General features: G+C 38.9%; 1 protein-coding gene across 2 annotated transcripts in view; it reads right to left on the reverse strand.

The window, feature by feature from the left end:
* Positions 1-240: 240 nt before the first annotated feature.
* LOC105441943 (MFS-type transporter SLC18B1-like) overlaps positions 241-17288 on the reverse strand; it is a 60098-nt gene continuing 43050 nt past the window's right edge. Inside the window, exons 10-14 of one of the 2 annotated variants that reach the window (XM_030988086.1) lie at positions 15739-15830; positions 6299-6394; positions 4165-4239; positions 1729-1872; positions 241-642 (exon numbers count right to left, since the gene is read on the reverse strand). In XM_030988086.1, coding sequence (XP_030843946.1) covers positions 606-642; positions 1729-1872; positions 4165-4239; positions 6299-6394; positions 15739-15830 — 444 coding nt within the window. In that variant the 3' untranslated portion in view covers positions 241-605. The remainder of the gene's footprint in view (positions 643-1728; positions 1873-4164; positions 4240-6298; positions 6395-15738; positions 15831-17288) is intronic. The other variant, XM_030988087.1, reaches the window with a different exon arrangement.

Below are 17288 nucleotides of genomic sequence, written 5' to 3' on the forward strand. Positions count from 1 at the left end.
ATGCTTTAGATTGCATGGTGACTTTGATTAAGCATCAACTATTTCTTCAAAAGCTTAATAACAAAATTCCAAATTTTAGTTCTTTGAAGAAAAATATTATTCAATATTATGAAGACGAGAGATATATTCATTCTATATCTGATATGTATAACAATTTTTTTTTTACTAAAATGGCAGTCACTTCAACATTTGTTTGTATGAACAACAAGGAGAAAAATGTGAAAGTATTCTGTTTTGTTTGAGTTAAGGAAAGACTTAATTTCATTGAATTGTAAAAATGTGTGTTTGACTCAATAAAATAGCCTATGGAGGGCTAAAGAGGTTTTTTTTTTTAAAGTATCAAGTATCGATGACGTACTATAAAAATTAAAGGGGGGGGTGCAGGTGTACGGTAGTTCAAGGCAGTTAAAATGGACCATAGAGTTTAATACATGGCTCGAAAACTGGCGATCATTATTGGAGATGGTCGCACTAATGGACCTCACTCAGCTACATGTACTCTCCATCACATAAATAACCAGAACCTAGGTTCAGACAACCTGAAGGCATTGAGACTGATAACTGCCGGGTTAAAGGTAAGGATAAGAAATCCAGAAATGACCTGATCAGGACTGTTCATTCATATGGCTGGGTATCCTTCGCCTGCAAAGATATCAATCAAATGATGGGACAGGGAAGGTGGTTATTATCATTTTCAGTCTTATTTGTTGTTATTTCATTTTTCACAATTGATATTATATTATTATTTTTTATTATTGTTATGAATATGTTAATATTATAATTACAAGTAGTAGTAGTAGTAGTAGTAGTAGTAGTAGTAGTAGTAGTAATAGTAGTATCGCTACCGGTAGCGGATATAGGATTCTGTAAAATTGATTTTAAAAAAGGAAAAACAAAAAGATAGGGGTTCCAAAATTCTGAGAAAAAAATTCTGACAGGTAAAGAAGGAAAATTTGTATCAGAGTAGACTTCGCCTGTTTATCTAAAACTTGAAGGGGTAGGAAACGTGCTGCTGCCATTACCGCTACTTCTACTATATAGTAATAAACTACATTATTACTACTACTTTTACTACTATTACTACAACAACAACTACTACTACTACCACTACTACTACTAGGTCTACTACTATTACTACTACTACTACTACTACTACTACTTCTACTACTTCTACTACCACTACTTCTACTACTTCTACTACTACTAAAATTTGAATCTAATTTACCCCGAGGGTAGTCATATTTGTATGTAGGGATGTCAGTAATTGACGGGGGAGGGGGAGGGGGAGGGGGGTGGCACAGGCCACCCGTGTTCCCACTGACTCGATCCGTCACTGAATCTACACCTATATTCATACAGTGAGGACAGGACCACGATTCGATATTAGGTTTGCAAGACCAAAATTCTCATTCTGTTGACCGTCAGTTTGATCAAATCGGTCAATAATCTGATCAGACGGGCCAATGCGAGACCGACAGCCCACGAGACCGACACTATTGGTTTTGGAGCCTTCTGAAGAGAATCATGAAGGTTCTAAAGACCGACGGGCCTGACAAGACTGAAAGCCCATGAGACCGACAAGTGCGATCTCAGGGGCATCCTGCTAACAAAACTTATCTGAGGAATTAAGACAGACAGTGTTTCGGTCTATTGGCCTGTCGGTCTACTGGGATACGAAAGCCCCCAAATAGGCTGCGCCCCAAAACAATGTCTCCTCTACAATCTTACCCTTTTCCACATTTAAACTCCCATGCTCCAAACAGACTGATCATAAGCACGGTGATAAAACATCCACAAGCACTAAATGTTGATGTCCAATTAAATCCAATCCGCTCAACTAGGGCACCTCCTCCGATTGGCCCTAAAAAATATCTGGGGAAAAAATGTAATATCAAAAGCAATTTTCATTTGGTCGAAAAAGCGCTATCCGTTAATTGACTATGAAGCCGAGGATAATTACTTTTATATTCCACATACTAAGAGTCTTGCTCTACGATTGGTCAAAAGTAAATCACGTAAAGAAAGATAGTTCGCCCATCTTTGGTGGGAGTAGAAAAGTTTGTTACACTATGTAGAGAGTACTACTATCTTCAGTGAAAGAAGATAGTTCGCCCATCTTTGGTGGGAGTAGAAAAGTTTGTTACACTATGTAGATAGTACTACTATCTTCAGTGAAAGTGTGTTGCACTGTGTAGATAGTAGTACTATCTCCACCGTGCAACGCACTTTAATTGGATACGTTGCGTATGCGTACGTACGTACGTACTGCATGCACTGCCTCGTACACCGTTTGCTAGCTGTTTCAAGTTCAAATTTATTTATTTCGCTTTATCAAAGATAACATAATTGAACATAATGAATAATAAGCAAATAACTACCGTTGTTGAAGGTGATGGGACAAACTATCACTTCCGAGCGATCTGGATGTAGCTATCTTTCCGAAGCGAAGCTGAGGAAACATAGCGTATACATTCTGATCGACGAGGAAGTGATAGTTTGCCATCGCCTGAAACCAAAAGGTGATTATTTGCTTTATATTCCACATCTAAAACTATTTAAAAACAAAAATAAAAGGACGTGTATGCATCAACATAAAAGACACCTAGGCCCAAATTCTCACCCAAAAAAGTTAAAAGTTTAACCCAATCCCTTAAGGGTACGGTACGCGCATGTGTTTTCTTTAATTGCGCTCATTGGTAATGCGCGCTTAATTACGCCTGTTTTAGTGCGCTTTTGGATAATCTTCAGTGAAAGTGCGTTGCCCTGTGTACATAGTACCTCTATCTTCTGTCAAAGTGCGTTGCACTGTGTAGATAGTAGTACTCTCTACACAGTGTGACGAACTTTTTGCTTCTCCCATCAATAATGGGCGAACTATCTTTCATCACGTGATTTACTTTTGACCAATCGTAGAGCAAGATTCTTAGTATGTGGAATATAATGGTAATTATAATAACTAAACATACAATATAGAAAACATAATGTACATGATAATAGATATAACAGAGAATACAATCATATAAATCAATCAATAAAGTGGGGGATCTACTAAAAAGCAAAGCTTGTATTATGTAGGTCCCGGTTCATATGTTTATATATAACTTAGGGTATCTGAATTAGCATATTTACAAAAGCATATGATTACACGAGGGTGACACATTTTACTAGACATATCTTAAACAATTGAAAAAAGGAAGAGTTCTGTGCTTTCCTCAGCATAAACAAATTTATATATACATTAAATAACATGATCTGTGCTTATTTTAGCACTACTTGTGTGGAGAGAAAAAATAATTGCAAGGAAAACAATTCAGAAAAGAGAACAGGTACGTAAGGAAAGATGATTAACGAGAATGGAAAAAAAAACAAAAAAAAACAAAACTAAAAAATGGGACGACAAGTGAGAACGTTGTGAACAAGCGGGAAAGAAAAGAAAATGACTTGTTGCTCTAAAATGACGGAATAAGTGAAATGTTTCCGATGTGGAATATTAAACAAATAATCCTCGGCGATCTGAATGTATCTGAATGTATATCTTTCCTCAGCTTTGCTTTGGAAAGATAGCTACATCCAGCTCGCCTCGGAAGTGATAGTTTGTCCCACCACCTTCACCAACGCCAGTTATTTGCTTATTATATCCCGGGGGTGGGGCACAGTGAACCACTCTTTTTTTATGAAGTACCCCAAAAGTGCCCCCTTTTAATATAGGTTTCCGCTTCACAATCTTATAAGTGCCCCTTATCACCTCTGAAATGTATCTCCTTCATCTCTTTTAATTGCCCCTATTTAATCTGAGACGTGTTCCTTTCATTTTGAAAAATGACCCCTTTTACTTTGTATTAAGTGCCCTCTTCCCCTTCTAACGAGTGCCCCTTCTTATCTCTAATAAGTGCATCTTTTAATAATAGCTCAGTCCTCTCCTCATAAATGCCCCTTTTCCTTGATCAATTGCCCCTTATCCTTACGGGCCCCTTTTCCATTCTCATAAGTGCCTCTATATAAACGTCCAAATTAGCATTTGTCATATATTTGTGTGAAATAATTGCTTTTGCCACTACTTGAGGTTTACGATAACTTCAATTATCCTCTTAATGAAATAGACGAAAGGTGATATAAACAATGTGTCATGAAAATATATTTTATAGAATAAAAAGAACACGGTACCCCAATGTAAAAGAACTATTGAAGAGTCCCGATATAAGAGACTGTGTTGCCAGGTTGTCAGGGAGTCCGTACCAACTATATAGAATGAAAGAAAAAAAGAAAAGAATAAACCATAAAAACACTCTAATTAATTAGTGGGGTATCCAGCACAGAAAGAAGCCAGTGTAGACCCCTCAAGCGCTGGAGTGACCCCTTTTATATTTTAGAATACGCCACTCTCAGGTGTTCTGCCAACGGTAGGCCAAACATACCACTGATACCAGAGTATTCTTTAGTTCTTTGTACACCCCTCTCTATCTTTAGCTTTCTTTTTACTATGTCATACGATTTGTCATCTTCCAAATTTTACACCATCCCAATTCTTGATCTTCCCAGTTTACCATCCATCTTCACTTCCAAGATGTCACTGAACATGTCATCATCCCTTAAGATATGTCCTACTCGATTTTTCCTCCGTCTCCAAATTCTTTTTCTTAAGCTCATTTGTTCATTCTCTCTATACTTCTTTATTGGTGATCCCGTCCCTAAACCAGACATTTTACAAATCTCTGCCTAAGAGTTAGATTAAGCCTTTCGCTGTCAGTACCCTACTGCGTTTAGAGAATGCCTTCTTCGCTATTGCTGTGCAGGTTTCAATCACGCAGGGGGTGTGGGGGGAGGGGGGTGTTTAACGAAGACTTAGATTGACTTTGAGTCGGACTTAACTATGGCAGGCTGTTCATGCCACTGTTCGCTCTCACCATTTGGTCTATCAAGGGACAATTTACATTTATTTTTTTGATAATTCATTATTGGAGGAAAAGATATCATCTAAAGATCACAATGGTGAGAGCAAACAGTGGCATGAACAGCCTGCCATAGTTAAGTCCAACTTAAAGTCAATCTTAGTCTTTGTGAAACACTCCTCTGGTGTTGTATCTGATCCTGTTACTTTCATTACTTTAGTTTTAGTAGTATTGTTCTTCGTTCTATAATATTCAAGGCTGTCTCTACTCTCTAGTGAGTTTTATTATTATTATTTTTTGTACATCAGAAATGTTTTCACATTTGTGGTTTACATTTTATGTCATTTCTGGTTAGTTTTACAATAATACCCCCTTCACATACACGGATTTTGCTTACGAGTCCTTAGGGATCGCCAAATCGTAGTCAATCGCAAGTATCTGTAAATATCTCGTTGGTGTCCGTAAAAACTCGTCACAGCTCGCAACAACTCGCAGACACTCTTAAGGATCCGTGAAAGGAGAGGCTATTTTTTGACATGTCAAAAATCTTCTGGCGATTGTCCACGGATTGATTTTTCCCGTAAATAGCTCGTAAAAAACTCGTAACGATTCGTAAGTATTGTAATCCGCTCGCAACAACACGTAACCATCCGTAAACTGCTCGCAGGAATCCGTAAATGACTCTAAACAATTGTTTTTAACGATTTGTTAAGGTTAGTTTACGATTCGTTTACGGATTATGTACGGATTATTACGAGTGCTTACGTGTTGTTTACAATTTCATATGGGTCGTGTTACGATGGCTTTACAGATAGTAATGCGTTATTACATTCACTGAATGTGAAGTTACGAGTACTTTTCGTGTAGTTACGAGTAGTTTACGTGTAGTACGAGAGATTTACGTATACTTTACGTTTCTTACGAATTGTTTACGATTAAGGGAAAGGTATAAAAGCTGCAAATTCGAACACTTCAGTTTCAGTTGTTATTTTTTGGCTAAAATCGTAAGGACTCGTAAATACTCGTAACTAACTAATAACTATTCATACAAAACGTACACAGATCGTAACTAACACGTTAGTTGCTCGTATTTATCCGTGACAACTCGTAACAAATCGTAGAATTTTGACGTAAATACATCGTAATAATCCGTAATAAACCGTAAATAGCTCGTAATAGTCATAACAACTCTTACATCGATTGTAAAAGTGGCCAAATCGTAAGGATCTGTGAAAGATCCGTAATTTTTTTGCGATCCGTAAGGACTCGTAAGAAAAATCCGTGTAGGCTATGTGAAGGGGCTATATAATGTAGTAGATTTTTACGTTTGTGAGCTCTAAACCACCCTCCCCCAGTATTTCTTGAATATAAATGAAATAATGCGAGCACATGTAGAAAAGTCTACTTACCTAGCACTAAACAACATATCCAAAAATGTTGGGATCATAGCAAAAGCTAAGCCGAAACCTAATATCACTAGCGATATAACCATGATCCACAATTGACTGTAAAACAAAGAAAAATAATGGAAAATGTCAGTTGCTGCGATTATAAGACTATTAAAAAAAAAAAATCATCATTCTGCATACAAGTATTTGTCTCATTTCAATATAAGATCAACATTGTAAATATGAGTAGCCTCGCTAGTATAGTGTAGGTGTCATTTTATTTCCATCCGGCTACGTGAGCCTATATTATTTTGTCGATGAATTGAATCAGGTTCACATTTTGACGGTGGACATAATAATCTTTCTGTAACTGTGACATTCTTTGTACAAAGTAGATAAAATATGCCACTCCAGAATGGGGATGTAGTTTTCAGTATCATAATGCATCAAAGAAGAGAGATTCTATTTTATGGTACTTTAGTCCGGCAGCCATCTCGATATACCTTGTTTTAGGGTCTATAGTTTTTTTTTCTTCGGATTATAGTTCCTTAGACCATCAATTTGAAGAATTCGATTGCTGACACTCTGTCAGCATTGAGCAATTTGAGATATGTGACGTCATACAAAATGGCCGCCAAAATCCCCTTTTTAACCAAAATTAATGATATAAATAGTTTTAACAGCGTTTTACTACGTAAATGGCAGTCAAATATCTTGATTTTTTTTCTAGAATCATCACTAAATAAAAATTGCGATGCTGTATGATCACAAATGATATGCAAATTTGCATAATTCGGAATGGCGCCCTCTATAGACACATTAACTTGAATAGTTCAAAATGATGGCCAAATACCAATTTCTAACATGATATTATCATATGTCATGAGTCAGATGCACTGGATATAGTGAGTAAAAATTGTGCTGCACATTTATTTTTATTTTGTAATTTGATACTCGAAGAAAACACGGTTGAATTTTATGCTCTCTGTCCCATAGATATGAGGTGGCATATGGTGTAAATGCCCATTTTCAGTGACAGCGTTAAGAAACTAGATTTGTATTCTAAGGTACTAGATTCTTTTAAATTAACCTAAAAATTACGAACTACCAATACCATACAGGACTATATCAGTTTGCTTCAAAATCTTGACATTTGTTTAAAGGCCCACTACACTACTTGTAGCTACTTGCGCCCTCTATATACCAAACAATGCCTAATCGGTGACCATTGGTCCCCCATGATCCTCTTTTTCTTATGTTTAACTGAGAGCTGAGTTGATGAGATAACCACCTGTCCAATGACCTTGCAGGGCAGTCTTATCCCTCCTGTAAACTACGGCAGATAAGCTTTAAAAGCCCTCTAAAGTGTTGGGAACCCTAAAATATTCCATGCGGAAGAGGGTGTCATTTAAAGGTACTTTGTCCCTTTTGCAGCCAACCTCAAATGCTGTAGAACTTTGCAGGAATTATAAATATGTCATGTATGTCCTATCTGTGAAATTTAAACGTTAGCAGTGTCCTCGTATTCAAATTATGCAAGGAAACCTGTTTACTTGCTAGACTTTACTGTCAGACACTTGAGTGACTGACTGGCTTTTTTTCTTCTCTGGTAATAACATACATGAAAAGAGTTGTAAAGGGTACATGAGCATTCGTCTACATCAATAACCCACTTCTTGTGATGGCCAAGATTAAACTGATTGAATCTTTGCGCAGCATAAAACGTATGACCATTCGGTACAATTGTCTGAAAATCAAGACTATTACTTTTCGGCTATATAGCCCTAAAGTCGATTTGACAACTAATAGTCATTATTTTCCCACTTGAAGACATTTTCAAGCCCCATCTTTTTTAGGGAAGTTCTAAATTAGTATTATCATTCAAATGCAGTTGGAATTTAACTTTTTCGTTTTTTGGGCCTGCAAATGGGACATAGTACCTTTAACACTTAATTCTGTAAAGTGAGGTCGTGACTGTAATGCGTGCTTCCACACGCATGTTTGCAAATGAGCTCTCTTAACATTTTCTACAAACGATTCAGTAGTTTGAGGTAGTGAGGCAAGGTTTGGGGGTATTTGGAGCTCCTAGTCTTCGGACTCTTGATAGCCACACGTTGATACGAGCCTCTGACATTCAGTTGGTTGTTGACTGTCCATAACATGAAGCAAAGCATTGAGTAGGTTGAGTGATGACATATGACCATGCTGCATCAACATTGCCAACTGAGTCCTAAGGGAGTCGAATCTTCTGCTTCATCACTTTCAGCATTGTACCCTATCCAATGCCAAAGTATGCCCCAAGAGTGTCGCATCCTGTCAACGCATGTCCTGCCAACATCGATGGAACGATATCTCCTAACTTGTCTACATTGGCAGGAACATCAATAACAGTTCGATTTGTGAAGGGGCGTCTCTATGGTCATTGGCGTTTTATAAGTCCGTCATGTAGATAACGATGAAAAAGTAGTACGTAGACGTCTGTGTCATCCACTAGGACCCTAACATACATCTTCTCATTCGCATCAATTCAAATCGCTTGCCGTACTTTGATGTTGCCTGCTTCATCATAACTATGTTGTGGACAGACCTTTCCTTGGCATGACATCACTGCCTGGAATCACTTCAACAGGAACCTCATCTTGACGGTAAAGCCCTGCTTGTGCTTTTGCCTATTTCTGAGCACACAATCATCCTGCAGACTCGCGCATATAATAATGATGTCGATCAACTGTAGTTTGTGTCATGAAAAGATAGTGAAGTTAGCAACACTAGAGACACGTTTCAACAACTTCTCTCCCTAGCTTTATTGATCTTTCCAAAGCTTTTGACTGCGTACAACATAAACGCCTATGGAAGATTATGAGCTAGATGGGCTTTCCAGCACATATAATTCAACTCATCCAGTCGCTCTACCAATACCAAGAATAAACAGTAAAAACAGAGAATGGCTACACCGAAAGGTTCACTATTGATCAAGTTGTCCGTCAAGGTTGCATCTTATCACCATAACTTTTCAACATCTATGCTGAATTCATCATGAGAAAGGCTTTTTATGGTCAAGTTTCTGTTGGTGGACGAAAGATCATCAAACTAAGATACTCCGACAATACAACACTCTCTGGCGTATTGATGGGGAAGGGTTGGGGGGGGGGGGGACAGTTGAACCCCCAAACAAAATTCAAACTGTTTTTTCTATATATTCGATACCAGTGATTTACAAATGTTGCTGAAATGACATGATTTTCCTGGGTTTTTTCTCACTTTTTAGTAAATTATTATTTGTTAAGCCTATGTTGGAAAATGACAAATCCTAAATTCACAGTCAAGCAAAAAATATGCTTATTTAAAAGCCTACATGTCAGGGTCCGCAGAACAGCGGGGCTCAGGGGACTCGAGCCCCCCTCACTTTTTGTATAAAGTATGTTAAAGAGAACTAGAAAGAAAGAAAGTGACCCGAGGTTAAATGAGGTATCAAAATATGTTCATCTTACAGTTAATAAATGCCTGAAACCCTTGAGCTTCCGGGGGCTGTGCCCCTTGAACACCACGCCAATTTGCGCTCCTCTCTTCCTGATCGTAAATACTTCACCCCCCACCCCGCTTTTAAAAAAGTTCCGCGGGGCCTGCATGTATTAATGAGTGGTGGTGATACAGATTGTTTTTCTGCCCCTCTAAGTGTTTTTGCTCCGTATGCCACTGACAACACTTATAACAAGAACATCAGAAGAACTACTAGAACTCCTTAAAAAAGAGTGAAGGATGCAAGTGAATAATTTGGACCCTACCTCAATGTGAAAAAGACCAAGATCATGATTGGTGGAAATTAACTACATGCAACAGAGCATGGTGGTTGATGGAGAAGAAGTTGATCAAGTGGACAAGTTTATATAATGTTCTTGGGTCAATGATTGTCAAGGAGGGTGGAAGCTCGGCAATATCTGCCTTTGAAATGTGGTGTTGGAGGAAGCTACTTGGGATATCATGAAGAGATTACAACACCAATGGACACAATTAATGTCCATCAGGACTGACGGTACAAGCTACAATAGTTTGGTCACGTTAGCAGAAGATCAGGAGACAACCTTGACAAATTATCATTCAAGGTACCTTTGAAGGAACACGTAACAAAGGAAGACTCAAGCTCAGATGGACTGACGACCTTAGGGAAATCACTAGCCACCCTCTAAAGACACTCTACCGGATTGCAGGAGACAGATGCCGATCAAAAGGTCTCATCAAACGGGTCACAAGGGTGAGTCATGATCTATATGACAACGACGACGACGACGAACAGTAAGAGATAGTTTCTTGGAGGGCAGCAGTGACGCGGGACTCAGTTGGAAGAATAAAGCCTATCAATTGAATAATAATGTGTGCCGTAAAACCATTTCTCACCGAATTGATGAAAAATGAATTCTTTCATAGCCATTTTTTTTTCTTGACATAATGTAGGGTAGGTGTAGGGAATTGGAGACCACCAAGCTTGAACCCATCACTGTCTGTACGTGTTGGCTCCAATATTGATATAGCGACATATGTGGCCTTCAACAACACTACTGCATATATCCAATTCATTTCGAAGACTACAATGCTTTCTCTCTCCGAGAAAATTGGCAAAATTGACCAAGATAAGCAATTTTGATCTTAAAATTTTGCTCTGATATAAAAACACAATTTTCACTGAATGTTGTGGTGTATGCAGATATTTAGGGGTGGCTCTTAAAAATTAGTTTTAAAAGGAAGTTTATGAAATGTACCAACCATCACAGAAAGCTTATGGCCATTGTGTGTTGTGAATGGGTGTTGCAATTCACATCATTTCTGATCAGAAATGTGTGTAGGTAATGGGGGACACCGGGTCCAAGATGGGGGCCTACTTCTCCCCAGTTGTCCATTTCATGTTGAAAGGCACTATCATGAAACATATTTGGTTGTACGTGTCACCATTCTAATTTGAATGCATTTAATTTTAAGAAGTTGTTTCTATGCTGTGAGTTTGATCAATGTAAAAGTCATATTGCCAGATCATTATTCTGAAAGTATTTTAACATAATTGAGAGCACCTTTATTACTGTAAACAAAAAAACTACAGAAATATTTTGGGCCACATTGTTTTAAAATCGTTTCAAAATTACAGTAAGTTCATTGGCTCCATGTATCTCTTTCAAAAAGTGTTTGAACTAACTATAACAATCCCATTTTCATTCAAATTGTATTTAAAATGTCTTGATTTGTAACTGTCCCTTATTACCTACACATGTAGGTAATGAGAGAGCTTTGGTGATGACGTCATTAATCATTGTCATCTTATTAATCACTTACATCATGACCATAATTTCGTTACCAAATAAAGAGAAAAAATACTAAAGAGAATACAAAAATGTCTGTATGTGTAACATTTTTCATGTTTATGTAAATTATGCAAATGTGCTTAAGGGTCTTCCATTCCCCACACCTACCCTATCTAAATTTGTATCAAAACGATGAAAGATTAATGCAGCACAACTGCAATTGTTGCCCCCAAAAAGCATTTAATATGATTTCAACGTGACATAGATTTAAGAAATTGGCATTTGGCTGACACACATATTTTATTCAAATTAATATGTTTATAGAGGGCGCTATTTCAAAATATGCAAATAAGCTGGTCATCTATGGCCATGCAACATCACGAAACATTTTTTTAGTGATGGTCCTAGAGAGATACAGACATTTGTAGAAAAAAATCCTTATTATATATTTATTATTCATTTTTAAATGAAAATCATGTACTTTGGCGGCCATTTTGTATGACGTCATATATCTTGAATTGCTCAAAGCTGACAGAGTGTCAGCAACCGGATTCTTGAAATAGAAGGTCTAGGCAATCAAAATCCATTGAAAAAAAAACTATAGACCCTAAAACAAGGTTAGGCCAATAATATGGATTTGGCTGCCGGACTACTTTGAACGAGATCTTGCATCGCTAATCTACCAATTTTAAGATTTGAATAGACTTAGTTTTCTTTTGTTTTTTAATGGCCTGTTGAATTGAATGGTTTCTCGGAAAATCGTCATAAATCCTCAAATCTGACATTTAAAACAAAAAACTATACTCTGATGTAGCTGAAAGTCTGCAAATTCTTATCATTGGTTCGGTTTTTCTGAATAATTTGTGAAACATATGAGGAAATAGCTGTAACGATGTTCCAAGTAATTTCCATCGCCATATTTTATTGGCATTGCAAAAATATTTGGAATTTAATGTTAATATTTGGTGTAAAGATGATCTATAAATATATGATTTTAAAAAATGCCAACAAAATGAACAGTTTGACTTTCCTATATATAATTAGCTGAAATGACCTAATTTGCATATTTTTTTTTCTTCAAAATTTTTTTATTACCATACCTGTCTGATATACATAGGTTTCATTGATGTATCATGTTCGGTTTTGATTTGATTAAATATGCGCAAATTAACTAGACGGACTTAGTTATTTTCACAACTTTTTCATATTTGCAGATTCGCAAAAATGGCAAAAATTATTTTGTTTGCTTCTGTTTTCAAAACAGTAGGCCTAATATATAAATGAATTTTCTTTTTTGTATTTTTTACCACAAAGATGATATTTTAGTGTCTGATAATTTAATTTATTATTTGTGTCCAAGAAAGTGATGAATTAAGTTGTCAACGTTGTCGAATTTTGCCATTTTTTGCCAATTTGACCATTTCTGGCAGGTTTTTCGGTAATTTTGCGATATAAAAAAAATGGTATAAAATCACAACGCATTGACTGATTTCAATTCTGTTTTTTGTTTTACGAAGGTTTCATAAAGCTTGATCATTTGCAATCATCAAATAACATGTGTTTGTTGTACTTATTTTTGGTGTGCTATACCTACTGAAGGCTTGGACCAACTAGCTGATAGAGGGGCACTTACCATTGTATGTGAGGAAGGGGCTTGGACCAACTAGCTGATAGAGGGGCACTTACCCTTGTATGTGTGGAAGGGGCTTGGACCAACTAGCTGATAGAGGGGCACTTACCCTTGTAGGTGAGGAAGAAGGCTTGGACCAAGTAGCTGATAGAGGGGCACTTACCCTTGTATGTGAGGAAGGGGGCTTGGACCAAATAGCTGATAGAGGGGCACTTACCATTGTTTGTGAGGAAGGGGGCTTGGACCAACTAGCTGATAGAGGGGCACTAACCATTGTGTGTGAGGAAGGGGGCTTGGACCAACTAGCTGATAGAGGGGCACTAACCATTGTATGTGAGGAAGGGGGCTTGGACCAACTAGCTGGAAGAGGGGTACTTACCCTTGAATGTGTGGAAGGGGCTTGGACCAACTAGCTGATAGAGGGGCACTTACCCTTGTATGTGAGGAAGAAGGCTTGGGCCAACTAGCTGATAGAGGGGCACTTACCCTTGTATGTGAGGAAGGGGGCTTAGGCCAACTAGCTGATAGAGGGGTACTTACCCTTGTATGCGAGGAAGGGGGCTTAGGCCAACTAGCTGATAGAGGGGTATTTACCCTTGTATGTGAAGAAGGGGGCTTGGGCCAACTAGCTGATAGAGGGGTACATACCCTTGTATGCGAGGAAGGGGGCTTGGACCAACTAGCTGATAGAGGGGCACTTACCCTTGTATGTGTGGAAGGGGCTTGGACCAACTAGCTGATAGAGGGGCACTTACCCTTGTAGGTGAGGAAGAAGGCTTGGACCAAGTAGCTGATAGAGGGGCACTTACCCTTGTATGTGAGGAAGGGGGCTTGGACCAAATAGCTGATAGAGGGGCACTTACCATTGTTTGTGAGGAAGGGGGCTTGGACCAACTAGCTGATAGAGGGGCACTAACCATTGTGTGTGAGGAAGGGGGCTTGGACCAACTAGCTGATAGAGGGGCACTAACCATTGTATGTGAGGAAGGGGGCTTGGACCAACTAGCTGGAAGAGGGGTACTTACCCTTGAATGTGTGGAAGGGGCTTGGACCAACTAGCTGATAGAGGGGCACTTACCCTTGTATGTGAGGAAGAAGGCTTGGGCCAACTAGCTGATAGAGGGGCACTTACCCTTGTATGTGAGGAAGGGGGCTTAGGCCAACTAGCTGATAGAGGGGTACTTACCCTTGTATGCGAGGAAGGGGGCTTAGGCCAACTAGCTGATAGAGGGGTATTTACCCTTGTATGTGAAGAAGGGGGCTTGGGCCAACTAGCTGATAGAGGGGTACATACCCTTGTATGTGAGGAAGCGGGCTTGGGCATACTAGCTGATAGATGGACACTTACCCTTGTATGTGAGGAAGAAGGCTTGGACCAACTAGCTGATAGAGGGGCACTAACCATTGTATGTGAGGAAGGGGGCTTGGACCAACTAGCTGATAGAGGGGCACTAACCATTGTATGTGAGGAAGGGGGCTTGGACCAACTAGCTGGAAGAGGGGTACTTACCCTTGTATGTGTGGAAGGTGGCTTTGACATACTAGCTGATAGAGGGGCACTTACCCTTGTATGTGAGGAAGAAGGCTTGGACCAACTAGCTGATAGAGGGGCACTAACCATTGTATGTGAGGAAGGGGGCTTGGACCAACTAGCTGATAGAGGGGCACTAACCATTGTATGTGAGGAAGGGGGCTTGGACCAACTAGCTGGAAGAGGGGTACTTACCCTTGTATGTGTGGAAGGAGGCTTTGACATACTAGCTGATAGAGGGGCACTTACCCTTGTATGTGAGGAAGAAGGCTTGGACCAACTAGCTGATAGAGGGGCACTAACCATTGTATGTGAGGAAGGGGGCTTGGACCAACTAGCTGGAAGAGGGGTAGGCCTACTTACCCTTGTATGTGTGGAAGGGGCTTGGACATACTAGCTGAAAGATGGACACTTACCCTTGTATGTGAGGAAGAAGGCTTGGACCAACTAGCTGATAGAGGGGTACTTACCCTTGTATGTAAGGAAGGGGGCTTGGGCCAACTAACTGATAGAGGGGTACTTACCCATGTATGTGAAGAAGGGGGCTTGGGCCAACTAGCTGATAGAGGGGTACATACCCTTGCATGTGAGGAAGGTGGCTTGGGCCAACTAGCTGATAGAGGGGCACTTACCCTTGTATGTGAGGAAGGGGGCTTAGGCCAACTAGCTGATAGAGGGGTACTTACCCTTGTATGCGAGGAAGGGGGCTTAGGCCAACTAGCTGATAGAGGGGTATTTACCCTTGTATGTGAAGAAGGGGGCTTGGGCCAACTAGCTGATAGAGGGGTACATACCCTTGTATGTGAGGAAGCGGGCTTGGGCCAACTAGCTGATATAGGGTACTTACCCTTGTATGTGAGGAAGGGGGCTTAGGCCAACTAGCTGATAGAGGGGTACATACCCTTGTATGTGAGGAAGGGGGCTTAGGCCAACTAACTGATAGAGGGGTACTTACCCTTGTATGTGAAGAAGGGGGATTGGGCCAACTAGCTGATAGAGGGGCACTTACCCTTGTATGTGAAGAAGGGGGCTTGGGCCAACTAGCATGAGTGAAATCCCTGTAAGGCACATGCCTACAGTTATCATGATACGTGTCTTCTCCTGTGAATAAGATATTGGCCTATTAATAATAGTCCATATAATACATTTTAAACGTAAGGCTTGGCTCAACTTGTTAGCTAAACTGTATTACATCTCGTTTGCCAGCCAAGATACTTCTTACCTAATCATAATGATCATCACCAATTTCTAATTTCTACATCGTTGTAATTCTAGTGATTAATATAAAAGTGATGATGGTGATGATGATGACGTTTATGGTAATATCTAAGTCAATGCTAACAATAATTTTGATTCTAATGCACTGTTGCCCATTAAGTTGAACAAAAACATTACCTCTATCCATGAAACGATTGTGAGAATATAGTTTATTATTGATAGATTAAGTTAATGTATTGTCACTCTATTGATCAATCTCTATGACTCTGGATTGATCAGTAAAGTTCTTAGAAAATGTATCAAGAATAAATCATATTTTCACATTCGCTTAAAGGTAAAGACCAGTAATGGTCATGCGATTGCATTGTGAAAGAAACGTTGTGGAATCGATCAGAAAAGGTCGATCATCTAGCATCTAGCATCTGCAAGGTTCTGGAATCATCAAAATGATAAGAAATTTGGCTCATTCTTCGTAAAGTTACAAGCACTATACACAGAAAGATGTATATGGGACTACCCTATCTCTCTCACCAGACCATGAGAGAAATAAATTTACCAAATATATGAATTAGTAGGCGGTTTCCCGGCAAATTTTTTATCATCATGTATTAGTCAAAACATATTCTTTCACATGATTGGTAATGAGAGCTTCCATTTCATTTTTTGAAATTGGGGCGTTGCCAATACTGGTCTTTACCTTTAATGAAAAGGGGTACGAAAACGTATTCCATATTTATGCCAATAGTGTATTACTTATTCATGTAGTAGTAGTAGTAGTAGTAGTAATACTAATAATAATAATTCTGTGGGGCACAGTCTGTTTTGTGTGAGCCCGCATGGGTTTTCCACATCAGAAAGGAGGAAAGGAGGAAGCAAGTAGGTGATAAAGAAGAAGTGGAAACTCCACTTGACTTTGAAGTTCTATGCTCCGAGCCGCTCTTTCACTGCGGGGAATTTCGGAGGCACTTTCACATTTATTACAAAGTATTAAATTACCGGCAAAATTTCAGTGTTAATTATAAACTATATATGGGGATTGTATTTGGAATAGTGCATCGAACAACTTTTCAAATTTAGTACTCCGCCCTTTCTATAATTTGTGTGCGAGAGTTGGTAAAAGAAAAAGTAGACCCTGACAACAAAAAAAATCAAGATTTTAGGATAATGCGCTTATTTTCGGATGTTTTAATGTCCCGTCATTTAATCCATGATTTACAATCTTCGATAATTTTGAGTTTGCTAATGCGTGTTTTCGCGTGTGTTTTGTATTTTTGCAGTTGGCAAAAAGGATGAAATTACACAGCGGTGCAAGGATCTCAACAGGTTCATATGCGTAATCAA

Source organism: Strongylocentrotus purpuratus, unplaced genomic scaffold (genome assembly GCF_000002235.5).
Source record: "Strongylocentrotus purpuratus isolate Spur 01 unplaced genomic scaffold, Spur_5.0 spur5_scaffold_17, whole genome shotgun sequence".
NCBI classification, from domain to species: Eukaryota; Metazoa; Echinodermata; class Echinoidea; order Camarodonta; family Strongylocentrotidae; genus Strongylocentrotus; species Strongylocentrotus purpuratus.